At 72.3% G+C, this 24712-nt stretch overlaps 3 protein-coding genes across 3 annotated transcripts in view; 1 reads left to right on the top strand and 2 right to left on the bottom strand.

The window, feature by feature from the left end:
• Positions 1-2843: 2843 nt before the first annotated feature.
• On the top strand, positions 2844-13563 carry LOC133754393 (transmembrane protease serine 9-like). Its single transcript, XM_062184868.1, has 20 exons — positions 2844-2979; positions 3926-4053; positions 4223-4290; positions 4579-4754; positions 5494-5535; positions 5906-6019; positions 6751-6922; positions 8353-8627; positions 8917-9053; positions 9132-9396; positions 10101-10272; positions 10354-10625; positions 10970-11106; positions 11261-11454; positions 11547-11606; positions 11726-11880; positions 12413-12584; positions 12812-13077; positions 13157-13293; positions 13379-13563. Exons 1-20 carry the CDS (start codon positions 2844-2846, stop codon positions 13538-13540), a joined length of 3240 nt encoding a protein of 1079 aa, XP_062040852.1. The 3' UTR covers positions 13541-13563.
• Positions 13564-13794: 231 nt separating this feature from the next.
• On the bottom strand, positions 13795-14585 carry LOC133754428 (mitochondrial import inner membrane translocase subunit Tim13). Its single transcript, XM_062184928.1, has 3 exons — positions 14402-14585; positions 14250-14318; positions 13795-14011 (listed from the first exon to the last, which is right to left on the bottom strand). The coding sequence occupies exons 1-3, from the start codon at positions 14519-14521 to the stop codon at positions 13913-13915; spliced, it is 288 nt and encodes a 95-aa protein (XP_062040912.1). The 5' UTR covers positions 14522-14585; the 3' UTR covers positions 13795-13912.
• Positions 14586-15417: 832 nt separating this feature from the next.
• LOC133754392 (histone-lysine N-methyltransferase, H3 lysine-79 specific-like) overlaps positions 15418-24712 on the bottom strand; it is a 43721-nt gene continuing 34426 nt past the window's right edge. Inside the window, exons 23-35 of the mRNA XM_062184867.1 lie at positions 24168-24277; positions 24020-24088; positions 19784-19920; positions 18762-18918; positions 18559-18684; positions 17573-17743; positions 17060-17185; positions 16766-16986; positions 16356-16623; positions 16129-16236; positions 15930-16049; positions 15717-15839; positions 15418-15560 (exon numbers count right to left, since the gene is read on the bottom strand). Coding sequence (XP_062040851.1) covers positions 15519-15560; positions 15717-15839; positions 15930-16049; positions 16129-16236; positions 16356-16623; positions 16766-16986; positions 17060-17185; positions 17573-17743; positions 18559-18684; positions 18762-18918; positions 19784-19920; positions 24020-24088; positions 24168-24277 — 1778 coding nt within the window. The 3' untranslated portion in view covers positions 15418-15518. The remainder of the gene's footprint in view (positions 15561-15716; positions 15840-15929; positions 16050-16128; positions 16237-16355; positions 16624-16765; positions 16987-17059; positions 17186-17572; positions 17744-18558; positions 18685-18761; positions 18919-19783; positions 19921-24019; positions 24089-24167; positions 24278-24712) is intronic.

The following is a 24712-nucleotide window of genomic DNA, read 5'->3' as shown; positions in this document are numbered from 1 at the left end:
TGGAGGGTGTGTGGACCAATCACTGAAGGGGAGAGGGGCGGGTACTGTGATTGGAGGGTGTGTGGACCAATCACTGAAGGGGGAGAGGGGCGGGTACTGTGATTGGAGGGTGTGTGGACCAATCACTGAAGGGGAGAGGGGCGGGTACTGTGATTGGAGGGTGTGTGGACCAATCACTGAAGGGGAGAGGGGCGGGTACTGTGATTGGAGGGTGTGTGACCAATCACTGAAGGGGAGAGGGGCGGGGTACTGTGATTGGAGGGTGTGTGGACCAATCACTGAAGGGGAGAGGGGCGGGTACTGTGATTGGAGGGTGTGTGGACCAATCACTGAAGGAGAGAGGGGCGTGTACTGTGATTGGAGGGTGTGTGGACCAATCACTGAAGGGGAGATGGGAGCGATGTTGGACTGGTGAGCTGAGTCCAGCGTGGACCAATCACGCTGATGGGAGGCGGGGGATGCTGTGATTGGCAGGCCCGGGTCTACTGTGCGTTGCTGATGGGGTTGGGAGAGGCTTGTGACTGGCAGGCTTGTGTCCGGCGTGGGCCAATCACCAGCAGGGAGAAGGGACTGAGTCCTGTGATTGGTGGACTTGCAGCTGGGTGGGGCCGGAATCTGGCGGGGTGGGGGGGGTCCTTGCTCAGAGACCGGGAGCGAAGCAGGGAGAGACCCTGTGGTCAGCCCCGGTGCTACAGGAAATCAGACCGGGGTGGGGGGTGCCCGGCTGGGGGAGCTGCGCCTGGGCAGTTGAGCGGCCTTGCAGGGGGTCCTTCCTGCTTTAAAGACCCCGAGGTGCAGGCCACTGGCCCGCCTCTCGCCTGGACCCGCACCCAGGAGCTCTGCCCCTGTGGGCGGAGCCTGGCCCTCCTGGGGGACCCTGGCCCCTCCCTCCTGCCTCCATCCTCTCCCTGGCTAAGTCCCTGCCCCCTCAGGGGACACTGGCACTGCGGCCACGCGGAGTCCGGGTGGGGTGGGGTCTGGAGGCGGCGCCCCAGGGCCAGAGCCAGCTCCGTCTCCAGCCCGGGGTCGTGCCAGGGCACAGGTGCGCTGGAGGCCGGCCGCGGGCTTGGCCCGGCTCCTCGAGCCGCGCCGGTTCACTGCCGCCGCCGCTGGCTCCCCACCTGCTACAGGGTTCTTGGTGGCCAGCTGTGGGTGGCGTCGGCCTGTCCGCCCCCTCCGGCTCTCCTGGGTCGCCTTGCCTGGCACATGTCAATGTCTCTTTGTAAAAAATACTTCTTTTTATCTACTTGAAAGGCAGAGCAGCAGAGAGGGAGACAGATCTTCCACCCACTGGTTCACCCCCACATGCCTGCAGCAGCTGAAGCCGGGCCAGGCCAGAGCCGGGAGCTCCCTGGGTCTCCCCCGTGGGCGGCGGGGCCAAGCCCGGCGGCCATCAGTGCCGCCTCCCAAGCCGGGAGCTGAACCCAGGTGCCCCGCAGCGGTGGGGGGGGGGGAGGTCTGAGCCATCGCTCCCCTGCTGGGCCAAACACCCACACCTTCCTCCAGTTCTTAGAGAGAGAGGGAGAGAGAGCGAGACAGGGAGAGAGGGGGGGGAGAGAGAGAAAGAGGGGGAGAGAGGGAGAGAGAGAGAGGGAGAGAGGGGGGAGAGAAGGGGAGAGAGGGAGGGAGAGGACAGGGAGAGAGAGGGGAGAGAGAGAAAGGGGGGGGAGAGGGGAGAGAGAGGGAGAGGGAGAAGGAGGGGGAGGGGGAGAGGTCCTCCAGCCGCTGCCTCACTCCCACACCCCCACTACGGCCGGGCTGGGCCAGGCGGAAGCCAGGACCAGGGGCTCCCTCTGGGGCTCCCACGTGAGTGGCCGGGCCGAGCCCTTGAGCCTTCACTGCTGCCCCCAGGGTCTGCAGGAGGCGGGAGGCGGGCCGGGACTTGAACCTGGGCGCCCCCGCCCCCGCTGCACCCGGCTTCATCCCGCAGCCCCTGTGCCCGGCGCCCCGGGGCTCCCCGGTTCGGCGCTCTGCGGGAGCCGGGACAGCGCCTTCCGCCGCGGGCAGCTCTGGGCTGGGCGGCCGGCCCGGGCCGCGCCGCGTGAACAGGGCTTCTGTGTTCCGCGCGAGGCAGCGAGGGGTCGGCCCTGGGAACCGAGGGCGGTGATGACAGCCGGGCTGGGAGAGCGCGGCGCCCCGGGGCCCCGAGGGGCCGGGGCTGAATGGCGCAGTGTGGGAGCGTGGAGGGGCCGGACCGGCCAGCTTTGTGCCCGCGGCGCTGCGCGGAGTGAGCTTGGCGCGTCTCCAGCAGCCGGGGTCAGTGCGGGAGGAACGCCCCGCAAAAGCCCGCCGCCCCCGGGCCTGCCTGCGCGGTGCCAGCGAAGAGGGCCTGGGGGCTCCCAGAACCCGCAGTCCGCAGAGAGCAAACCCAGACCCGAGATTCAGCTGGACAGAGGCCGGGGCCGGCGTGGGGGGCGGCGGGTGGCGCGCCACCTGCGACCCCATGGGCCGGCAGCTTCCGGTCCAGCTCCCTGCTGATGGCCGGGAGGGCCCCTGGCTCCACGAGGGGGGCCCCCGGCCCAGCCCCGGCCGTCTCGGGCGTCTGCAGGCAGCGGCTTCCCCTGTGGCGCCCCGCGCAGTTCTAGTCCTGGCGCCGACGGGGCCCCCGGGGTTTCCTGGCCCAGCACGGCCGAACCCTTCTGGGCTGTGCCGGGGCCGCCCTGGGCCCTGCAGGCCCCCACCTGCCCCATGCCGTGCACCGCAGTGGAGACAGCCCTGTGCGGGCAGAGAACTGGGTCGGCCCACCCGCGTGGCCGGGGGTCTCCGCCGGCGGCCACAGCAAGGCTGTGACCCTCTGTCCCTCCTGTGCCGGCCTCAGGTCCCTGCCTTCGTGACCCTGAGCCATGGGGCCCGCCGTGCCTCCCTCTCCGCTCACGCCGGGGGCCCCGGAGGAAGCCGAGGCCGCCGTGTGCTGCCGAGCGGCCGTGCCCGCGGCACTGGCCACCTGCACGGCCGTCCTCGCCCTGGGAGTCCTCTGGGGTAAGTGGCCGAGCGACGGCCGAGGTCACAGAGGCCCCGGGGTCAGGGTCGGGACAGGTGGGCGGCTCGTCCAGCTCGGAGACCTGGGAGAGGGCAGACCTGGGTCCCGCCCACCGGGGAGACCGGGAGGGGGTTCAGATCCTAGGCCTGTGGGGCGAGAGCCTGCAGCTGGGAGCCCTGTGTGTGTGTGTGTGTGTGTGTGTCTGCCTCTCAAATGAGTTAACAAATGAGGCTCATTTTTTAAAAAAAGAGAGATTTGTGGAACTTGTCCCCAGACCGGCCCCAGCCTGGTGCGGTCCACTGAGGCCCCCTAGTGGCCGCGGTCCGCAGCTGCAGCGAGCGTGTGTGTGCCGGGGTGGGGTGGGGGGGCAGAGACCCCGCAGGTGCCTGGGTTGAAGACAGGTTTATTTATTTATTTACTTATTTATTTGAGAGGCACGGATACGGAGAGGGAGAGGGGAGGGGGAGGGGAGAGGGAGAGGGAGAGGGAGAGAGGGAGGGAGAGGGAGAGGGGGAGGGGGAGAGGGAGAGGGAGAGAGGGAGGGAGAAGGAGGGGGAGGGAGGGAGAGGGAGAGAGAGAGGGAGGGAGAGGGAGAGGGAGAGGGAGAGGGAGAGGGAGAGAGGGAGGGAGAGGGAGGGGGAGGGGGAGAGGGGGAGGGAGAGGTCTTCCACCTGCTGGCTCACTCCCCAGATGGCTGTCATGGCCGGGAGCTCCATCCCAGGCTCCCACGTGGGTGGCAGGGATCCAGGCACCGGAGCCATCACTGCCGCCCCCAGGGTCTGCAGCCGGAGCTGGGACTGGAACCCAGGCATCCGTCGTGGGGCCACGCGGCCACCGCCCAACAGAGCGCTTTGGGGAACTGGAGGGAGCCGGGGCTCGGGGGTCCTGGGTGCAGGTGCAGAGAGGGCTGTGCTGGGGCTCTGACGGCGCCGGCCTCGCCCGCAGCCCTGCTGTCGGCCCAGGGCGTCCGCGTGGAGCACACGGCCGAGCTGCGGGGCCTCCGGTTCGCCAGCAGCCTGCGGCACGAGGCCTCGGACTACCACCGCGCGCTGACGGCCGCGCTGGAGACGCTGGTGAGGGTGGCCGGGCGGCGTCTGGGGCCGGGGCCCAGCCCGGGGGGGCTTGCCGTGCCACGGGGCGGGCAGGCCGGGTGGAGGCCGCAGCCCACGGAGGTCGGGCCCACGGGGTGGACAGGAAGGGGCCCGGGGAGGCTCGGCGTTCACCAGGGGGTCCCTGTTGTAGTTTGTAAAGAGCTTTCGGAAGACAGAGCTGGAGAGCAGCTGCGTGGGCTGCACGGTGCTGAGTTACGGGTGAGTGCGGCCTCCCGTGAGGATCGGGGGCGGGGGGGGGACTGGACCGTGGCAGACCTCTGGAAAGATTCCAGAATGCTCTGGAACATTCTGGAAGATTCTGGAAGGCTCCACCGAGAGGCGGGTGCTAAGTTATGGTTGAGTGTGGCCTCCTGTGAGGGTCGGGGGGGGGGAGCGGGCCTTGGCAGGCTTCTGGAACGCTCTGGAACATTCTGGAACATTCCGGAACATTCCGGAAAGGTCCCAGGGAGAGGCGGGCCCCTTTCCCCAATACTCCCCCTCCCGCAGGGACGGGAACGCCAGCGTCCTCGTGCATTTCCAACTGCACTTCCTGCTGCGAGCCCTCTGGCCGCTGAGCCTGGGGCTGGAGGCCGAGCTGCTGCAGCAGGGCGTGCGGGCCCAGCTGCGGGGACACGGCGTGCTCCTGGCCCCCTACGGCACCATCGAGGCCGCCGAGCTCACGGGTGAGGACGACACGGGGCCGTGGGGGGGGGAGGGGCCGCCCGCCCCTTCCACGAGCATGCCCGTCCGGTGGCCTCGGGAGCAGCCGTGGGCGGCGCAGGAGCCCCGGACCCTGGTCACCCCTGCCGGGGCTCAGGTCTGAGAGTGACACGGAAACTTCTAGAAATGAACAAGTCACGGCCGCTGTACTTTATTTTATTTATATTTTAAGATTTATTTATTTACTTGAAAAGTAGAGTTATAAAGAGACAGAGAGAGAGAGAGAGAGAGAGAGAGAGAGAGAGAGAGATGGAGAGGAAGGTCTTCCAACTGCTGGGTCACTCCCCAGTTGGCCGCAGTGGCCGGAGCTGGGCCAATCCGGAGCCAGGAGCCAGGAGCTCCGTCTGGGTCTCCCATGTGAGAGGCAGGGGCCCCTGCACCTGCTGCCTCCCAGGGCGCGCATGCGCACGGAGCTGGGGGCAGGGCCAGTCCCAGACCCCCCGGTGTGGGCTGTGGGCGTCTTCACTGCCCTCCCACAAATCTCCGTCTTGGGTGCCCACCCCCGGGAGGCCTGGTGCCTGCAGGGTCTGTCCCTGGGCCAGGCACCCCGGGGGTCTGGGAGCCCCCTCCCCGTGGGTCACTGTGCGGGGAGGGGCGGCCATGCCTGGCTGCCCCGTGGAGCTCTCCCGGCGCCCACCCGAGGCCACCGCCCCCGTGGGCGGACGGCTGCACCCAGCAACCGCGCGTCTCTGTTCGCTCCAGGAAGCCGTCGGGGGCTGTGGACACGCAGGGACTCAAACTCAGGTGGGTTTTGCAGCCAAAGGGGGCGGGCCCCCCCTGGGGGGCCCTCCGGGTCTCGGTCTTGGCTGGGAGGCTTGGGGGGGGAGCCCGCTGGTCAGCCTGTCCCTGGGGCCTGAGCCGAGCCAGGCGGAGTTAGAGAAGGGAAGAGAGAGAGAAGGAGGGAGGGGGGCCTTCCATCCGCTGGGTCACTCCCCAGATGGCCGCCACGGCCAGGGCTGTGCCGGACCTAAGCCAGGAGCCTGGAGCTTCCTCCAGGTCTCCCATGGGCGCAGGGGCCCAAGCTCTGCGCAGGGCAGAGACCCTGGGGGAGGAGGTGCTGGCCCCTGCTGGACACGGGGGACCCTGCGCCCTCGGCCCCCGCTCCTGTCTCCAGGCCGCTGCCCCGGGAGCGCCTTCTCCTGCGGGAACGGCCAGTGCGTGGCCAAGGTGAACCCGGAGTGCGACGACAGCGTGGACTGCGCGGACGCATCGGACGAGGCGCACTGCGGTCAGTCCCCCCCCTCCCCCCGCCGCCCGGGTCCCTCCCGGCTCTGTCCCGGCGCCCGCGGGAGCCGGAACAGCCGAGGGGGCGCGCGGGAGCGGGCAGCGCGCTGGGGCGGCCACGCGGAGTGCTCCCCGGCGTCTGCAGGCGGAGGAGGGCCGTGACCCCTGCCCCGTCGGGGCCCACGCGCGAGGGGTGCCGTGGCACCGTCTAAAGCCGAGGGGGAGCCCCCACCGCGGCCCACCTCTGACCCGCGCACGGTGTACCCCTTCCCGTCTTTAAGATTTCTTTAGAAGATTGATGTGAAAGGCAGAGCTATGGAGAGACAGAGCCTCCACCCTCGGATTCACTCCCCTTAGTGGCCACAGCAGCCAGGGCTGGGCCGGGAGCCTGGGGCCCCATCCGGGCCCCCACGGGTGCAGGAGCATCCTCCAAGCTGGCTGGGAGGCAGAGTAGGCTCGGCCGGGTCTGGCGCGGGCTGGAGAGGGAGGACACGCCGCCAGCTCGGAGGGCCTTGGACAACCCGGGCGCGCGTGGGGCAGAGGGGGAGGCAGCTGACCGCAGGAGACAGCGAGGCCTCAGCCGTGGGGCTCCCGGGTCGGTGCAGCGCGGGTGGGGTCAGCCAGAGACTCCTGTGCCGCCCCTGGGGGGGGGGGCGGTGTGCGCGTGACCCTGGGCGTCTGACGCGGGCGGTGCGTGGCGCGGGGGCGTCCCGGCCGCTGACCCTGTCCTTGCAGACTGCGGCCGGCAGCCCGGGCGGAGCTCGGCGGGCAGGATCGTGGGCGGCGTGCAGGCGGCGCCCGGGGAGTTCCCCTGGCAGGCCAGCCTGCGCGAGGGCAAGGAGCACTTCTGCGGCGCCGCTGTGCTGGGGGCGCGCTGGCTGCTGTCCGCAGCGCACTGCTTCAACGAGTGAGTGGGGGCCCCCGCCCCGCCTGTCCACCCTCCTACCCCCCAAGACCTCCTGGTTCTCCGGGAGCCCCTCTCAGCTCATCTCCTCTTCCTTCTCTCAAGATTTATTTTATTGTGTTTGAAAGACAGCGAGGTCTTCCATCTGCTGGTTCACACGGCCAGAGCTGGAGCTGAGCCGATCCGGAGCCCAGAGCCAGGAGCCAGGAGCTCCATCCGGGTCTCCCACGCGGGTGCAGGGCCCCAGCACTTGGGCCATCGTCCACTGCTTTCCCAGGCCACAGCAGGGAGCTGGATCGGAAGTGGAGCAGCCGGGACTCGAACCGGCGCCCGTGTGGGATGCGGGCACTGCAGGCGGCACCTTTACCCGCTGCGCCACGGCGCCGGCCCTTCTCTTAATTAAGAACGCTCGTTCCAACAGCACACGTACTACAAGTAACTGGCTCAGACGGCTTCTTACACTTACTAACCTTACTGGTGCTATGGCACAGCAGGTCAAGCCGCCACCTGCAGAGCCGGCATCCCATAGGGACCCCGGTTCGAGTCCCAGCTGCTCCACTTCTGATCCAGCTCCCCGCTGATGCTCCTGGGAAAGCAGTGGACAATGGCCCGAGTGCTCGGGCCCCTGCACCCATGTGGGAGACCCGGATGGAGCTCCTGGCTCCTGGCTTCGGATCAGCGCAGCTCCGGCCGTTGTGGCCAATTGGGGAGTGAACCAGCGGATGGAAGACCGCTCTCTCTTTCTGCTTCTTTGTAACTCTGCCTTTGAAATAAATAATCTTTTTTTTTTTTAATTACTTAATGTACCTGAGAGGACAGTGTGAGAGAGACCCAGCTCCCGGCCAGTGGTTCACTCCAGAGGCCTGGAGCCGGGGGCTCCACGGGGCGGCAGGGGCCCCAGGTCTCCAGCCGTCACTGCTGTGTGTGGGTAGGGACTCGGAAGGAAGCCGAGCTGGGCCTGGACCCCAGGCGCTCGGCTGTGGGGTCGTGAGCGTCCGAGCAGAGCTGAGCCGCGCAGAGCCGCTGCCCCCGGCTCTGACCCGGTAGCGTCTCATGTTTGGGGCTGGGTCATCGCCTACAGGGCGCCGGTTCTGGCCCCAGCCGCTCTGCTTCTGATCCGGCTCCCTGCTGGTGACGGCCGGAGCGCTTGGGGCCCTGCACCCGCGTGGGAGGCCGGGGCGGAGCTCCTGGCGTGGGCACTGGGGGGGGCGGAGCTCCTGGCCGCGGGCACTGGGGGGCGGAGCTCCTGGCCGCGGGCACTGGGGGGGCGGAGCTCCTGGCCTTGGGCACTGGGGGGGCGGAGCTCCTGGCCGCGGGCACTGGGGGGCGGGGCTCCTGGCCGCGGGCACTGGGGGGCGGAGCTCCTGGCCGCTCCTTCTGCTGTCGGCCCGCCTCCTCCCGATGACTGACGTCCGTGGTGCCCTCCCCCGCAGGTTCCAGGAGCCCGGCGAGTGGGTGGCCTACGCGGGCTCCACGCGCCTCAGCGGCTCGGAGGCCAGCACGGTGCGGGTCCGCGTGGCGCGGGTCGTCAAGCACCCGCGCTACGACCCCGACACGGCCGACTTCGACGCGGCGCTGCTGGAGCTGGCGGGGCCGCTGCGCTTCGGCCGCTACGTGCAGCCCGTGTGCCTGCCGGCCGCCGCCCACGCCTTCCCGCCCGGCAGGAAGTGCCTCATCTCCGGCTGGGGCTACCTGCGGGAGGACTTCCGTGAGCACCCGCGCCGCGGCTGTCCCGGCTCCTCTCCCATGCGCTGGTTCACTCCCCAAGTGCCCACAGCAGCCACGAGCTGCATCCGGGGCTCCAGCCCCCCAGGCTGCCCATGAGCTGGGAGCACGGGCGCCCCGAGGGGCGGCAGGGTCTGGGTGCGTGGGGCGCGCTGCGAGCCGGCTTGGTGTGCCACTTGCTGGCGGCTGGGAGAGGCCTTGCGCTTCCTGGCTCGGGGCGGCTGCAGCGCCGCCAGCGCCCTCACCCCGCTCCCCTCTCCCGGCCGAGGCAGTGGTCAAGCCGGAGGTGCTCCAGAAAGCCACGGTGGAGCTGCTGGACCAGGCCCTGTGCGCCGGCCTCTACGGCCACGCGCTCACCGACAGGATGCTGTGTGCCGGCTACCTGGACGGGAAGGTGGACTCGTGCCAGGCGAGTGCCCGGGGCGGCTTGGGGTCTCGGCTCACCTGCCCTCCCCCGCCCCCTCTGAGGCGTGGCTCTGCTCCCCAGGGAGACTCGGGGGGCCCGCTGGTGTGCCAGGAGCCCTCGGGCAGGTTCTTCCTGGCCGGCATCGTGAGCTGGGGCATCGGCTGCGCGGAGGCGCGGCGGCCCGGGGTGTACGCGCGCGTCACCAGCCTCCGACACTGGATCCTGGATGTGACGGGCGGGATGCCCACGGCGGCTCCTGCTCCCAGCAGCCCCGACGCCCCCACGGGACCCACGCCAGCCCCCGGCCCTGCGCCTCCAGGCTCGGCCACCACGCCGAAGCCACGAGGTACCGCACGTCCTCTCCTGTGCTGGCTCAGGTGCCCTGGTGCCGGCTTTCTCCCGTGCTCTGGGGGAGATCGGTGATTGATTGTGGATGTCTGCGGGGGGGGGGCTGCCCACCCTTCAGAGGCTGGGAGGGGGAGGGGGGAGAGGTCCTCCACCCGCTGGCTCCCGCCCCAGATGGCCATAACATCCAGGGCACCGGCAGAGAGCTGGAGCCAGGAACCACGCAGGCACCCCCGTGTAAGCCAGAGCCTGCCCCGGGCTGGGCCGCGGCGCGCAGGCCGACGGGGCCACCGGTGACTTCCCTGTGCACTTTGAAAACTTATTTCTTTTGAAAGACAGAGGGGGAGGGAGAGAGCTCCATCTTCCACCCGCGGGGTCCCTCCCCAAATGCCCACAGCGGCTGGGGCTGGGCCAGGCGGAGCCAGGAGCCCCATCCGGGGCCCCCACGCGGGTGCAGGGGCCAGGACTTGGGCCGTCTCTGCTGCTCTCCCAGGTGCAGCAGCAGGGAGCGGGATGGGAAGTGGAGCAGCCGGGGCTCGAACCGGTGCCCACATGGGCTGCTGGCCTGACCCGCTAGGCCACAGCGCCGGCCCCTCCCTCTGCTTTTTCGGGTTTTGCCGTGGATCCCGCTTTCGTCCCCCCGGGCTGGTGTCCACCTGTCCCGAGCAGGCCCAGAGACCCGCCCCTGCCCCTGTCCCCCCGCAGGGTGCGGGGCCAGGCCCGCCATGGAGAAGCCGACGCGGATCGTGGGCGGGCTGGGGGCGGCGCCCGGCGAGGTGCCCTGGCAGGCCAGCCTCCAGGAGGGCTCGCGCCACTTCTGTGGGGCCACCGTGGTGGGCGAGCGCTGGCTGCTGACCGCCGCCCACTGCTTCAACCAGTGAGCCCCCAGCTCCCCTGCTGCCGGGGCGGGGCGGGGGGCCCCGAGGGGCGGGGCCGCTCTGAGGCGCCTGTCTCCCAGCACCAGGGTGGAGCAGGTGCGCGCCCACCTGGGCACGGCGTCCCTGCTGGGCGTGGGCGGCAGCCCGGTGAAGGTGGGGCTGCGCCGCGTGCTGCTGCACCCCCAGTACGACGCCAGCGTCCTGGACTTCGACCTGGCCGTGCTGGAGCTCGCCAGGCCCCTGGTCTTCAACGAGCACATCCAGCCGGTGTGCCTCCCGCCAGCCACGCAGCAGTTCCCCGCCGGCCGCAAGTGCGTCATCTCGGGCTGGGGGAGCACGCGGGAGGGCAACGGTGAGCTGGGGGCGCGGCGGGGCGGGGCTAGGAGCGGGGCGGAGACGGCGGGACGGGAGGGGCGGGGGCGGAGACGGCGGGAGGGAGGGGCAGAGGTCTGCGGGGGCGGGGCTAGGAGCGGGGGCGGAGACGGCGGGAGGGAGGGGCAGAGGTCTGCGGGGGCGGGGCTAGGAGCGGGGGCGGAGACGGCGGGACGGGAGGGGCGGAGGTGTGGGGGGGGCCGGAGCTAGGAGCGGGGGGCGGAGACGGCGGGACGGGAGGGGCGGACCTCGGCAGGGGGGAGGGCGGACCTCGGCCCCCTGGCGCCCCCTGGCCTCACCACCTGCCCCGCCCCCGCCCCGCAGCCAGCAAGCCCGACGCGCTGCAGACGGCGTCCGTGGGCATCGTGGACCAGAGGACCTGCAGCGCGCTCTACAACTTCTCCCTCACCGACCGCATGGTGTGCGCCGGCTTCCTGGAGGGCAAGGTGGACTCCTGCCAGGTGGGCGCGGGGGCTGGGGCGGCCGGGGGCGGGGCCGGGGCTCTCACCGGCAGCCACGCAGGAGACGTGGGCGCAGGGGCTGGGGGGGTTCTCACCCGGCAGCCACGCAGGGGGAGACGTGGGCGCGGGCGGGACCAGGCATCCTGCGTTTCAGGGCGACTCGGGGGGCCCCCTGGCCTGTGAGGAGGCGGCGGGCGTGTTCTACCTGGCCGGCATCGTGAGCTGGGGCGTGGGCTGCGCGCAGGCGCGGAAGCCGGGTGTGTACACGCGCATCACCAGGCTCAAGGGCTGGATCGTGGAGGCCATGTCCTCCACCTCCCGGCCCCCGGCCCCCTCCGGGACCACCAGGCAGCCGAGCACCACCGGCCCTCCGCCGGGGACGACGGCTGGCCCTCTCAGCCCCAGCCCCGCGGCCGCCACGCCCACGCCCACCACCACAGCCAGGGCACCGACACCCCACGCGGCCACGCCGGGGACCGTCACCCGCTCCCAGCTGCCAGGTGCGGTGAGACACGGAGGCGCGGGGCGGCCGCGGCCATCACTTCCTCGGGCCCTGGGGTCCCCCGAGGCGCTGGGCCAGGACCCTCCCTGGCGCCGACCTTACCTGGATTCTCCAAAGGCGCCGCCGTGCTGCTGGGACCCTGGCGGCCAACCCTGCCCCCTTATACTCCCGGGGGTCTGTGTTGGGGAGGGGGCTGCCCGCTGGGGAACACGCCTGGTACCGCGGCAGGCACCTGGGCTCCCCTGCCCAGCCGGGCCTGACCGTGGACAGAGGTCCGGGGCCGACGCTGTGGCCCCCGTTCTGCTCCATTAAACACTCCGTTCACCAAGGCGCCTCGGAGCCTGGGGGCCATGGGTCGGGTGGTCCCTCCTGGCCCCGTGAGCCCTCAGGACCACTGCTGCGGCAGGAGAGAGGACCCCAACAGAGCCAGGCGCAGGGGCAGAGGGGGCTGCTGGCCGGGCCGGGTCCCGGAGGCCTCGTGGTCCCCACTTCCCCGTCTGACCCCGCGTGAGGTGGGGGGGTGCCTCTTAGGCCAGGAGGGGTAGATTTGGCCTCTCCTTCATAACCCCCTCCCACGGGGGGGGGGGGCTGAGCCGAGTGCAAGGCTCTTGTGCGGGCCCAGCAGCCCCGAAGCTGGGCAGAGCTAAGGCAGTGGCCGGCGTCCCCTGCGGGGTCTCCCCCGGCGGCGGCGGGGGGGGGAAGCCCGGTTCTACGCCCTCGGGGCTCCCGCGCGGTGCAGTGTCGGGGAGGGGTCCCGGCCGTGGGTCGCCCGCCCCGCCCATGCGCGGCCCGGCTCCCCCGCAGACTGCGGCCTGGCCCCGGCGGCCACGCTGACCAGGATCGTGGGCGGCAGCGCGGCGGGGCGCGGCGAGTGGCCGTGGCAGGCGAGCTTGCTGCTCCGGCGCCGGGAGCACCGCTGCGGGGCCGTGCTGGTGGCCGACAGGTGGCTGCTGTCCGCCGCGCACTGCTTCGACGCGTGAGTCCGCCCGCCCGCCCGCTGCCCGAGCCCATGGGGGCACCGAGACCCTCCCCCCTCCCCGCCCAAAGGCCACCCTGAAGAAGGGGTGGGGTCAGAGGCGCTGGGATCCCGCGGCGACCCGGGTGCTACTGGGTGGAAGTGGCTCCAGCAATAGGGGCCGACCCCAGCCCTCCCCGCGCGAGGCCGCCAGGGCGGAGACCCACGCCGCTGCCCGCGCTCCGCAGCTACCCCGACCCCAGGCAGTGGGTGGCCGTCCTGGGCACGCCGCTGCTGGGCGGCGCCGAGGGGCAGGTGGAGCGCGTGGCGCGCATCTACAAGCACCCCTTCTACAACCTCTACACGCTCGACTACGACGCGGCGCTGCTCGAGCTGGCCGGGGCGGCCCGCCGCAGCCGCCTGGTGCGGCCCATCTGCCTGCCCGAGCCCGCGCCGCGCCCGCCCGGCGGCGCGCGCTGCGTCATCACCGGCTGGGGCTCGGTGCGCGAGGGAGGTAGGCGCGGGGCGGCGCGGGCCCGGGGCGGCGCGGCGCGGGGTCGGGGCCGGCCCACCCGCAGCCCGTCTCCCCGCAGGCGCCATGGCGCGGCACCTGCAGCAGGCGGCCGTGCGCGTGCTGAGCGAGCAGACCTGCCGCCGCTTCTACCCGGTGCAGATCAGCAGCCGCATGCTGTGCGCCGGCTTCCCGCAGGGCGGCGTCGACAGCTGCTCGGTGAGCGGCCGGGCCGGGCGGCCTGGGGCCCCGGGCCCTCCCCGCGGCCTCGGCTGAGCCCCCTCCTCCTCCTCCTCTCCCTCAGGGTGACGCCGGGGGTCCTCTGGCCTGCAGGGAGCCCTCCGGCCGCTGGGTGCTCACGGGGGTCACCAGCTGGGGGTACGGCTGCGGCCGGCCCCACTTCCCCGGGGTCTACACCCGGGTGGCGGCGGTGAGAGCCTGGATCGCGCAGAACATCCACGAGTGACCGCCTGCCCCGTGCAATAAACAGCCCAGCCCGCAGCCCGCCGGCTCAGCGCCTCCTTGTCCCGCCGGGGCCGGGGGCCGGGGGTGGGGGGCAGCCTCGGAGCGGGCACCGCACTCCCCCGCCCGCGCCCCAGGCTCGAGGTCCCGGGACAGAGGCGTTGCGGGCGCCCGGAGCGGGGCCGGCGGCGCCTGTGCTGCGGGGTCCCCGGCGCGGGTGGGGGGTCCCAGGGCCGCGCCGAGAGGGAGAGGCGGGTCCCCGCGCTCGCTCAGCCGTTTATTCGCCCTCGCGGGGTCACAGCGGAGCGGGGCCCGAGCACCCCCCCACCAAGGTCCAGACCCGGCCCCGACGCCCGGCCTGCGGCGTCCGGCTCGGTCACAGGTTGGCCCGCTCCCGCTGCAGCCGCGAGGTGTAGGCGCGCGACACGGTGTTCCAGGCGTCCATGTAGCGGTCCATGCACATGGCGATGCACTTCTGCGGCGGGGACACGCGGCTCAGCGGGGACACGCGCCGCCGGCCCCTCCCCGCCGCCGCCCCGCGCCCCGCACACGGCCTCCCCGCGCCCCCGCCGCCCGCCCACAGCCCCGCCCACAGCCTCCCCGCGCCCGCACACAGCCCCGCGCCCCGCACACGGCCTCCCCGCCGGCGTCGGGACCCCGCGCCCCCGCCCACAGCCCCGCCCACAGCCTCCCCGCGCCCCCGCGGGGCTCACCTGCTCCGAGTTGTCCAAGGAGCCCCCCGGCTTCCCGATGCACTTCCGGAAGCACTTGTCCGTCATTCTCTGCGGAGACACGCGCGGCAGGCCTCAGCCGCGACGCCCGAGCCCGGGGCGCCTCCGCCGCCGCCGCCAACCCCGGCCCGCACCTGCAGCAGCTCCTGCGCGTTGGCCACGGCGATCTGCACCTTCACCTGCTCCATGATGAGCCCCGGGTCCAGCTTCCCGCCGCCCGAGCCCCCGAAGTCCGAGCCGAAGCTGCCCTCCATGGCTCCGCAAAGTCAACCGGACTGCGGCCGCGCGCGCCGACCCGTCTCCGCGCCGGAAGTCGCGCCGCGCGGGGCACCACGGGAAGCGGAGCCGGCCGGCGGACTACAACTCCCACAAGGCCCGCGCATGCGCGAGGCGCCACGCTTCCGCCCGAGTCCCGTCGCGCCTGCGCACTCCCGCGCGCGCCTGGGGCGGAGCCAGGCCACGTGACGATGCAAAGCCCGGCCCAGGCAGCAGCGGCCCAGACGCCCAGGGCCAGGAGCCTGGCGCCGAACCCGGCGTCAGGAGCGGCGGCCGCGGTTAGAATCAAAACGTTTATTGGAGTGTTGTTGTACAAAAGGTTCCAGTCGTAAAATGCGTTACAAACCGCGGGAGGGGCCGCATGCATCCGGGCGCGTGATCGGGACCCCCGCCCCCAGGGCCGCGACCCCCAGAGCCCACGCGCACAGGGCCACGGGGTTCCCGCCCCCCGCGGAAATGCGTGGGGTGAAGACAGCTTCCCTGCGCGCGGGGCGTGCGTGGGGGCGGGGCCCGGCGGGGGTCTCGGCGGTCGGCCCGAGGGGTGGGGCTGACCCATGTACAAAAATAAATATCCATTAAAAAAATAGCGTCTGTGCGCGGGAGGCTCGTGCGGCCGGGCTGCGCTGGCGGACAGGAGCCACGCACCGACAGAGGCCGAGCGCGGGCGCCCCGCGCGGTGGAGCTGCAACGACCCTCGGCACCGCCACGCGCGGGGCCGTGTGGGAGCTCCCAGCCGCGACCCCCGCAGCGCCAGGGACCCTGGGCGCCCGCCGTGCCCGCGGGCAGGGGCGCGGGCGGGGGTCCCGGCATGGCGGGATGGGGCCCTGCTGGTGCCTCCCGGGACCCGCATGGCACTGCCCCTCCCGCGCCCGCGCCCCGCAGTTTGGGAAGAATTCTCGAGAAATGGTAACGGTGTAGGGAAAGCCAATGATAGAAAACTAACAGTCCTGGGCGGCCGCGGGCGGGGCGCTGCGCTCACATCACGCGGCAGCCTCTCGACGTGGTGCGGGGGTCTCCCTGCGGGGAGGGTGCGTATCAGGCCCCAGGCCCGGCTGTCGGGGCGCTCCCACGGCCCGCCGGCAGCCCAGGACCACGCGGGGCGCCCCCCCCCGCCCAGGACCACGCGGGGCGCCCCACCCCCCCCGCCCAGGACCACGCGGGGCGCCCCCCCACCTGCTGGTGGAACAGGTCCTCCTCGCCCAGCGCAGCCTCCTCGTCCTCTTCCCCGTCCTCTTCCCCGTCCCCGCTCTCCCGCGCGGCGGCGGCGGACTGCTTCACCGTGCGCATGGCCACCTCCTGCAGGCGGGGGCAGCGCTCAGCCGGCCGCGCCGGCCGCCCCGGCCCACCTCTCCGCCCGCCCTGGCCCACCTCTCCGCCCGCACCCACCTCGCCGTCGGCGTTCAGCAGCACCGTGCGCACGCTCTCGCCCGCGCCCCAGCTGCTCTGGCTCTTCCACACCAGCGTGGACGGGGGGCTGTGCGCCACGCCCGCCCCGGCGGCCCACACCTGCGGGGACCAAGCGCGAGTCGCACCGCGCCCCTGGGCCGTGGGCCCGGCGCCCCCGCCCCGCCCACCGCGCACTCACCGTGACCGTCTGGCCCGCGCGCAGCACGTACTTGGGCGTGAACTTGTAGGCGATCTCCGGGCCCTCCAGCACCTGCCGCTTGATGCGCCAGTTCCCCAGGGGCTGGTCCTGGGGGGCGCGGGCGTGAGCGGGGTGCGGGGCAGTGAGGGGCGTGGCGGGGCGGAGTGGGGTGGGGCGCAGTGGGGCAGGGGGCGGGGTGTGTGCGGGGAGCCCCCGCGCCCGCTCACCTTGTCCGAGCTGTTCTTCAGCTGCACGAACCTGCCCTCCAGGTCCACCTCCTCGATGCCCACGGCGCCCGTGGCCGAGGCCTGCTGGGCCAGGCGGAAGCTGCTGCCGCTGCCGGCGCCGGGCCCGCTGCCCACCAGCTCCTCCGCCTCCAGCCGCCGCCGCTTCCCGCGGCCCGCGCGCCCTGCCGTGGACACGCTGCTGCCGCTGCTGCTCGCGGACGCACGCGAGACGGTGACGCGCGAGGACGGGCTGGGGGTCAGCTTCAGCCTGGGGGGAGGGCGCATGTTGGCCGGCGGCCCCGCCCCCTCCTCTCCACACCTGCCCCGACCCCGCCCTCAGCTCTCCCCACTCCCACCTCTCCTCCCCTCCCCGGCCCCGCCCCTCTCCTAGCCCCGCCCCACCCGCCCACCTCTCCTCCTCGCCCTCCAGCAGCTTGCGGTAGGCGCTGATCTCCATGTCCAGCGCCAGCTTCACGTCCAGCAGCTCCTGGAACTCGGCCAGCTGCTGCTGCACCAGGTCGCGCATGGCCGCCATCTCCTGCTCCTTGGCGTCCAGCATCTTGCGGAACTTGTCCCGCTCGCCCGCCGCGCTCTCCTCCAGCTCCCGGATGCGGTCCTCGGCGGCACTTGCCTGCGCGGGGGGCGGGAGCGGATGAGCGCGGACCCCGGCCCCGGGAAGCCCCCCCAGAGGGCCGCGCGCTCACCTGCTTCTGCAGCCCCGAGAGCTGGTAGCTGAGCGACTCCACCCGCATGCGCGCCTCCTGCAGCTCCTCGCGCGCCGCGCTGGCCGCCTTGTCCTTCTGGTCAGAGCTCAGCTTGGCGCTGTCCAGCTGCGGGGCAGGGGTGGGTGAGGGGTGCCAGCCCCACCCCCGCCCCGCCCCGCCCCACCCTGCCCGTCCGCACCTTGGCCTGGGAGGTCTGCTCCAGCTCCTGCTGCCCAGGCCCCGCCCCAGCCCCGCCCCAGCACGCGCACCTTGGCCTGGTAGGTCTGCTCCTGCCGCCCAGGCCCCGCCCCAGCAAGCGCACCTTGGCCTGGAAGGTCTGCTCCAGCCGCCTGGCCCCGCCCCGGCCCCGCCCCGGCCTGCGCACCTTGGCCTGGTAGGTCTGCTCCTGCAGCCCAGGCCCTGCCCAGGCCCCGCCCTGGCCCGTGCACCTTGGCCTGGTAGGTCTGCTCCTGCCGCCCAGGCCCCGCCCCGGCCCCGCCCCGGCCCGCTCACCTTGGCCTGGTAGGTCTGCTCCAGCTCCTGCCGGTACAGCCGCACCTGCTCGTCGTGCTGGCCGCGCAGCTCTTCCAGCGCCTGCGCCATCTTGAAGTCGTACTCCTGCTGCCGGCTGCTGTCCACCTCCACCAGCTGGCGCTCGTGCCGCCGCCGCGTCTCCCGCACCTCCTGCGGGCGGGGCGACGGGGTCCAGGGAGGCCGCGGAGGAAGGGCCGGCCCCGGCCCCCCGGGTCCGCAGCAGCCCAGATGGCTCAGGTGCCGGACGCAGGGCGCACTGACCGTCAAAACCACGTGGCCCCGGCTCCCGCACCCCCAATCCAGCTCCGGCCAACGCACACCGGGGGGCAGCAGTGCCACCCCAGGACTCGGGTCTCTGCCACCCCCCGGGAGGTCCCGAGGAGCTCCCGGCCTCTGCCTGCCCTGAGCCTTGGGGAGTGACCCGCGGATGGGGGCTGCTCTCCAGTCACCCGATCGAAGAATCAGCTAATCAGCCGATCGGTCTGTCCACGGGAGGTCTCCAGCGAGCCGCACACACACCCACCTTCCTGGCGCCCATCGCGGCGCCCCTCAGCGGCTCGGCACAAGGGCACCTGCAGGCGCCCCTCGGGGACGGCTCCTGGGGGCCGGCCCTGCGCGCCCCTGCGGGTCTCCTCCTCCCTGCTCCCCGCGGAGACCCCCTCCGGGGCTCCAGGCCCCTCGCCGCTGCCCCCGGGGCCTCCTCCCCGGCTCCTGCTGGCCTGGGGCCTGGACAAGGCCCGGCCTGGGCCCCGCCCCTCAGCTGCATGGCTCGGCGGCCAGCGGCTCCGCAGGCGGTCAGCGGGGCAGTGAGCAGGGCAGTACGCGCCGCCCAGGTTCCACTCGGGCTGTGACGGCACAAGGGGCGGGCCCGGGGGGCGGGGCCTCTCACGGTGATGGCCGCACCTCCTCGAACACAGCAAGGGGCGGGGCCTGCCGGGTGGGCGGGGCCTCCCACGCCCACGCACCTCCTCGAACACGCTCTTGCGGAAGTCCAGCTCCTCCTGCAGGCTCTGGCAGCGGTTCTCCAGGTCCACGCGCATCAGCGTCTCCTTCTCCAGCTGCTGCTTGGCCACGGCGTGGCCGTCCTCCGCCTGGGGGACGCGGCCGGCTCAGGGTCCACCGGTCCGCCCGCCCGCCCCGCCCGCCCCGCGGGGCCGCCGGGGCCTACCTTGGCCAGCTGGGCCCGCAGCTCGGCCGCGGCGCTCTCCAGGCCGCGCTTGTCGCTGAGGGCGGCGGCCAGCTCCGCCTCGCTGCGGTGCAGCAGCGCCTCCAGGTCCTTCAGGCGGGCCTGGGCCGTGCTGAGCTCGCCCTCCCGCTTCTTGGCACTGGAACCCACAGGGCGCGTTAGGGGCCGGTGCTGCGCAGCGGGGCAGGCCCCACCGGCAGCGCCCGCATCCCATGTGGGCGCCGGTTGGAGTCCCGGCTGCTCCACTTCCGGTCCAGCTCCCTGCTATGGCCTGGGATGGCCCAGGTGCTGGGGCCCTGCACCCGCGTGGGGGACCCGGATGGAGCTCCTGGCTCCTGGCTTTGGATTGGCGCAGCTCCAGCTGTTGTGGCCTTCTGGGGAGGAACCCACAGATGGAAGACCCCCCCCAACTCTGACTTTCAAATAAATAAATCAATCCTTAAAAAGAAAAAAAAAAAAAGAGGGTACATTGACTGGGAGGCCAGGGGCCACCGGAGTCCCAGGGCCAAGGCGCCAGGAGCCCAAACACAGGGTGCCGTGGGCCTGACCCTCTCACCGGAAGGCCAAGGGTGGGCCGCAGCAGCCCCCTGCGTCGGGAAGGCCAGCAGGGGCAGTGGGCACCCACAGGCCCCTCCACGGCCGAGCTGGCCCCGATGGAGGGGCGTGGGCTCTGGGCAGCAGCAGGAAGGGGCTGGGAGACACTGGGCCTTCCCTGCTCTGAACAGGACAGACCAACGATTTGAGGCCTGGGCGAGCGTCCGCAGGTGGGAGGCAGCCCGCGCCTCCAGCCAGCGAGGCCCAGGCCCAGGGCTGAGTGAGCCCCTGGTGCCGGCCACGATGCAGCTGTCGCCCGGGGACAAGGCTGGGGCTGAGTGCAGGGGCGGGACAGCTCGTGGCACACAGGACGCAGGGGACGGGGTGGGGGCCGAGCGGAGCAGCCCAGACCCCGCCGGCCTCCGTGCAGGACCTCGCGTGTCCCCGTCCCCGGGGCCCCCGACTCCCACCTCTTGCTGGCCTCCTCCAGCTCGGCCTGCAGCTTCCCGGCCTCGATCTGCAGCCGGGCGCGCTCTCGGGCCGTCTCGTCCAGGACGCGGCGGGCGTCGGCCAGCTCCGCCTCATACAGCGCCTTGATGCCGCTCACCTGGGAAGACAAGAGGTGGGGCCGCAGCTGAGTGTGGGGGCCGGCACGCACGCACGGAGCGAGGTGGGCACCAGGGAGGGCCGCTCCCCTCCCCTGGCCGACACACACGCACGGAGCGAGGTGGGCACCAGGGAGGGCCGCTCCCCTCCCCTGGCCGACACGCACGCACGGAGCGAGGTGGGCACCAGGGAGGGCCGCTCCCCTCCCCTGGCCGACACGCACGCACGGAGCGAGGTGGGCACCAGGGAGGGCCGCTCCCCTCCCCTGGCCGGCACACACGCACGCACGGAGCGAGGTGGGCACCAGGGAGGGCCGCTCCCCTCCCCTGGCCGACACGCACGCACGGAGCGAGGTGGGCACCAGGGAGGGCCGCTCCCCTCCCCTGGCCGGCACACACGCACGCACGGAGCGAGGTGGGCACCAGGGAGGGCCGCTCCCCTCCCCTGGCCGGCACACACGCACGCACGGAGCGAGGTGGGCACCAGGGAGGGCCGCTCCCCTCCCCTGGCCGGCACACACGCACGCACGGAGCGAGGTGGGCACCAGGGAGGGCCGCTCCCCTCCCCTGGCCGGCACACACGCACGCACGGAGCGAGGTGGGCACCAGGGAGGGCCGCTCCCCTCCCCTGGCTGACACGCACACACGCACGGAGCGAGGTGGGGCTGCAGCTGAGTGTGGGGGCCGGCACGCACGCACGGAGCGAGGTGGGCACCAGGGAGGGCCGCTCCCCTCCCCTGGCCGGCACACACGCACGCACGGAGCGAGGTGGGCACCAGGGAGGGCCGCTCCCCTCCCCTGGCCGGCACACACGCACGCACGGAGCGAGGTGGGCACCAGGGAGGGCCGCTCCCCTCCCCTGGCCGGCACACACGCACGCACGGAGCGAGGTGGGCACCAGGGAGGGCCGCTCCCCTCCCCTGGCCGACACACACGCACGCACGGAGCGAGGTGGGCACCAGGGAGGGCCGCTCCCCTCCCCGGGCCGACACGCACGGGAGCCCCCCCCACGGCCCTGTGAGGAGATGGGAGGGCAGGTGCGGGGCAAATCCAGTCGCCCCAGAAGCTGCTCCCCAAAGCCCTGGACGCCGGCCAGCACCCCTGGGTCTGCCCAGGAGCCACCCGACAGGCCGTGGCCAGCTCCCCGGGGCGGCCCCTGTCGCGACGGCACAGTGCACCATCACCACGCGCGCTCTTCACCCCCAGGCTCCGAAACCAAACCCGGCAGGCACGGACATGGGGGCCAGATCCAGCTCTGCGGGGGGGGAGCCCGTCCCCGGCCTCCACCCACCCCCACTGTGACAACCACGCGTGTCCCCAGGGGCAGTCGTCCCTCTCCCGGGGTGCTCACCGCGCCCACTCCTGGGCTGTGGGGACCCCCCTGGGCCTATAGGGACCCCTGGGCTGTGGGGACCCCCTTGGGCTATAGGAACCCCTGGGCTGTGGGGACCCCCTGGGCTGTGGGGACCCCCCCTGGGCCTATAGGGACCCCTGGGCTGTGGGGGCCCCCCTGGGCTGTGGGGACTCCCCTGGGCTGTGGGGACCACCTGGGCCTGTGGGGACCCCCTGGGCCTGTAGGAACTCCCTGGGCTGTGGGGACCCCCCTGGGCCTGTGGGGACCTGCCTGAGCTATGGGGTCCCCCTGGGCTGTGGGGACCCCCCTGGGCTGTGGGGACCACCTGGGCCTGTGGGGACCCCCTTGGGCTATAGGAACCCCCTGGGCCTATAGGGACCCCTGGGCTGTGGGGACCCCCCCTGGGCCTAAAGGACCCCTGGGCTGTGGGGGCCCCCCTGGGCTGTGGGGCCCCCCTGGGCTGTGGGGACACCCTGGGCTGTGGGGACGCCCTGGGCTGTGGGGACCCCCCTGGGCTGTGGGGACCACCTGGGCCTGTGGGGACCCCCTGGGCCTGTAGGAACTCCCTGGGCTGTGGGGACCCCCCTGGGCCTGTGGGGACCTGCCTGAGCTATGGGGTCCCCCTGGGCTGTGGGGACCCCCTGGGCCTGTAGGAACTCCCTGGGCTGTGGGGACCCTCCTGGGCTGTGGGGACCCCCTGGGCTGTGGGGGCCCCCCTGGGCTGTGGGGACCCTCCTGGGCTGTAGGAACCACCTGGGCTGTGGGGACCCCTGGGCTGTGGGGACCCCCCTGAGCTGTGGGGACCACCTGGGCCTGTGGGGACCCCCTGGGCCTGTAGGAACTCCCTGGGCTGTGGGGACCCCCCTGGGCCTGTGGGGACCTGCCTGAGCTATGGGGTCCCCCTGGGCTGTGGGGACCCCCTGGGCCTGTAGGAACTCCCTGGGCTGTGGGGACCCTCCTGGGCTGTGGGGACCCCCCCTGGGCTGTGGGGACCCCCTGGGCTGTGGGGACCCCTGGGCCTGTGGGGACCCCCTGGGCTGTGGGGGCCCCCCTGGGCTGTGGGGACCCTCCTGGGCTGTAGGAACCACCTGGGCTGTGGGGACCCCTGGGCTGTGGGGGCCCCCCTGGGCTGTAGGAACCACCTGGGCTGTAGGAACCACCTGGGCTGTGGGGACCCCCTGGGCTGTGGGGACCCCCTGGGCCTGTAGGAACCCCCTGGGCTATGGGGACCCCCTGGGCTGTGGGGACCCCCTGGCCTATAGGAACCCCCTGGGCTATGGGGACACCCTGGGCTGTGGGGGCCCCCCTGGGCTGTGGGGCCCCCCTGGGCTGTGGGGACCCCCTGGGCTGTGGGGACCCCCTGGGCCTGTAGGAACCCCCTGGGCTATGGGGCCCCCTGGGCTGTGGGGACCCCCTGGGCTGTGGGGGCCCCCTGGGCTGTAGGAACCACCTGGGCTGTAGGAACCACCTGGGCTATGGGGACCCCTGGGCTGTGGGGACCCCCCCTGGGCTGTGGGGACCCTCCTGGGCTGTAGGAACCACCTGGGCTGTAGGAACCACCTGGGCTTTGGGGAGCCCCTGGGCTGTGGGGACCCCCTGGGCCTGTAGGAACCCCCTGGGCTGTGGGGACCCCCTGGGCTGTAGGAACCACCTGGGCTGTGGGGACCCCCTGGGCTGTGGGGACCCCCTGGGCTGTAGGAACCACCTGGGCTGTGGGGACCCCCTGGGCTGTAGGAACCACCTGGGCTTTGGGGACCCCCTGGGCTGTGGGGACCCCCTGGGCCTGTAGGAACCCCCTGGGCTGTGGGGACCCCCTGGGCTGTAGGAACCACCTGGGCTGTAGGAACCACCTGGGCTGTGGGGACCCCCTGGGCTGTGGGGACCCCCTGGGCTGTAGGAACCACCTGGGCTGTGGGGACCCCCTGGGCTGTAGGAACCACCTGGGCTATGGGGAACCCTGGGCTGTGGGGACCCCCTGGGCACTCCCCAAAGCCTGGACGGAAAAGGCTCCTCCCACAGTCTGCAGCCCAGGCCCCAGCCTGCCTACGCCCACACAATACACACACAATAATACGGCACACACATGTACACATACTAAACACACGTGCACACTACACACTGCACACACAGCGCACAGACTGCACACACTGAACACAGGCACCCACACATGTACACACATGTACGCACACATGTACACACTGCACAGACTGCACACACGTGCACGTAAAATGCAGGTACTGCACACACAATTGCACACACATGCACACTGCACATACAGATGCACACGTGTGCACACATGGACAGAGCCTGGCTGGCGCCCCCTGCAGCAGGGCCACAGCTGAGAGAAGCTCCGGCCCTCGCGTCCTGACGGGAGTGCGGGCACAGCCAGCGAGGCGGGGGCAGGCTGGGGTCTCCAGGGCAGGCGGGGGGAGGGGGCACGACAGGAGAGCTCGCCGAGTGCCTGGGAGGACGTCACGGTCAAGGCCCAGCCGGCCTCACAGCCAGGGCCTCCTGGCCTGCCCCTAATGAAGGCCTCTGGGGGCCCCCGGACGTCCACACAGCCTCCCGGGTCCCTCTGGGCCACACGGCCAGCGGGCACCACGACTCGGAGCTGTCGGCCGAGCGTCCCTTCATGTGCGCCAGGCTGTGTGCAGGCTCAGCGTCTGAGATACGTGGGCCCAAACCACGGTGGCCACGTCACAGCCACCAGACCCTCCGCAGACAGGCGGGGACGCCCGGGTGCTCACCTGCCCACCATGTGCACGCCACGGCCTGCGGCACCACGACCCCAGCCAGTGTCCGCCCACACTGGAGCACTACGCAGCCAGGAACGGGGTAGGCTCTGACGCTCACTGCGTGTGGGGGGCCTGAGGACATCACACCCGGGAGAGACACAGAGGCCCCCAGCTCCATGGGGGACACGGCCAGCACAGGGACTCCAGGGACAGGGGGCAGAGACTCCAGGGACAGGGACTCCAGGGGACAGGGACTCCGGGGGACAGGGACTCAGGGGACAGGGACTCCAGGGGGCAGAGACTCCAGGGACAGGGACTCCAGGGACAGGGACTCCGGGGGACAGGGACTCAGGGGACAGGGACTCCAGGGGGCAGAGACTCCAGGGACAGGGACTCCACAGGGACAGGGACTCCAGGGGACAGGGACTCGGGACAGGGGACAGGGACTCTGGGGACAGGGGGCAGAGACTCCAGGGACAGGGACTCCGGGGGACAGGGACTCAGGGGACAGGGACTCCGGGGGACAGGGACTCAGGGGACAGGGACTCCAGGGACAGGGGGCAGAGACTCCAGGGACAGGGACTCAGGGGACAGGGACTCCAGGGACAGGGGGCAGAGACTCCAGGGACAGGGACTCCGGGGGACAGGGACTCAGGGGACAGGGACTCCAGGGACAGGGGGCAGAGACTCCAGGGGACAGGGACT

Source organism: Lepus europaeus, unplaced genomic scaffold, assembly GCF_033115175.1.
Source record: "Lepus europaeus isolate LE1 unplaced genomic scaffold, mLepTim1.pri SCAFFOLD_105, whole genome shotgun sequence".
Taxonomy (NCBI): Eukaryota; Metazoa; Chordata; class Mammalia; order Lagomorpha; family Leporidae; genus Lepus; species Lepus europaeus.
The sequence above is the reverse complement of the archived record's forward strand: the minus strand, read 5'-3'. Positions and strand labels throughout refer to the sequence as shown.

Coding starts and splice junctions, on each gene's coding strand:
- LOC133754393 (XM_062184868.1), top strand. CDS start 2,844: ATGGGGCCCGCCGTGCCTCCCTCTCCGCTCACGCCGGGGGCCCCGGAG. Junction 4,291..4,578: donor TGCACGGTGCTGAGTTACGG/GTGAGTGCGGCC, acceptor CCCCTCCCGCAG/GGACGGGAACGCCAGCGTCC. Junction 13,078..13,156: donor GGGCTCGGTGCGCGAGGGAG/GTAGGCGCGGGG, acceptor GTCTCCCCGCAG/GCGCCATGGCGCGGCACCTG.
- LOC133754428 (XM_062184928.1), bottom strand. CDS start 14,521: ATGGAGGGCAGCTTCGGCTCGGACTTCGGGGGCTCGGGCGGCGGGAAG. Junction 14,319..14,401: donor ACGCGCAGGAGCTGCTGCAG/GTGCGGGCCGGG, acceptor GTGTCTCCGCAG/AGAATGACGGACAAGTGCTT. Junction 14,012..14,249: donor CCTTGGACAACTCGGAGCAG/GTGAGCCCCGCG, acceptor TCCCCGCCGCAG/AAGTGCATCGCCATGTGCAT.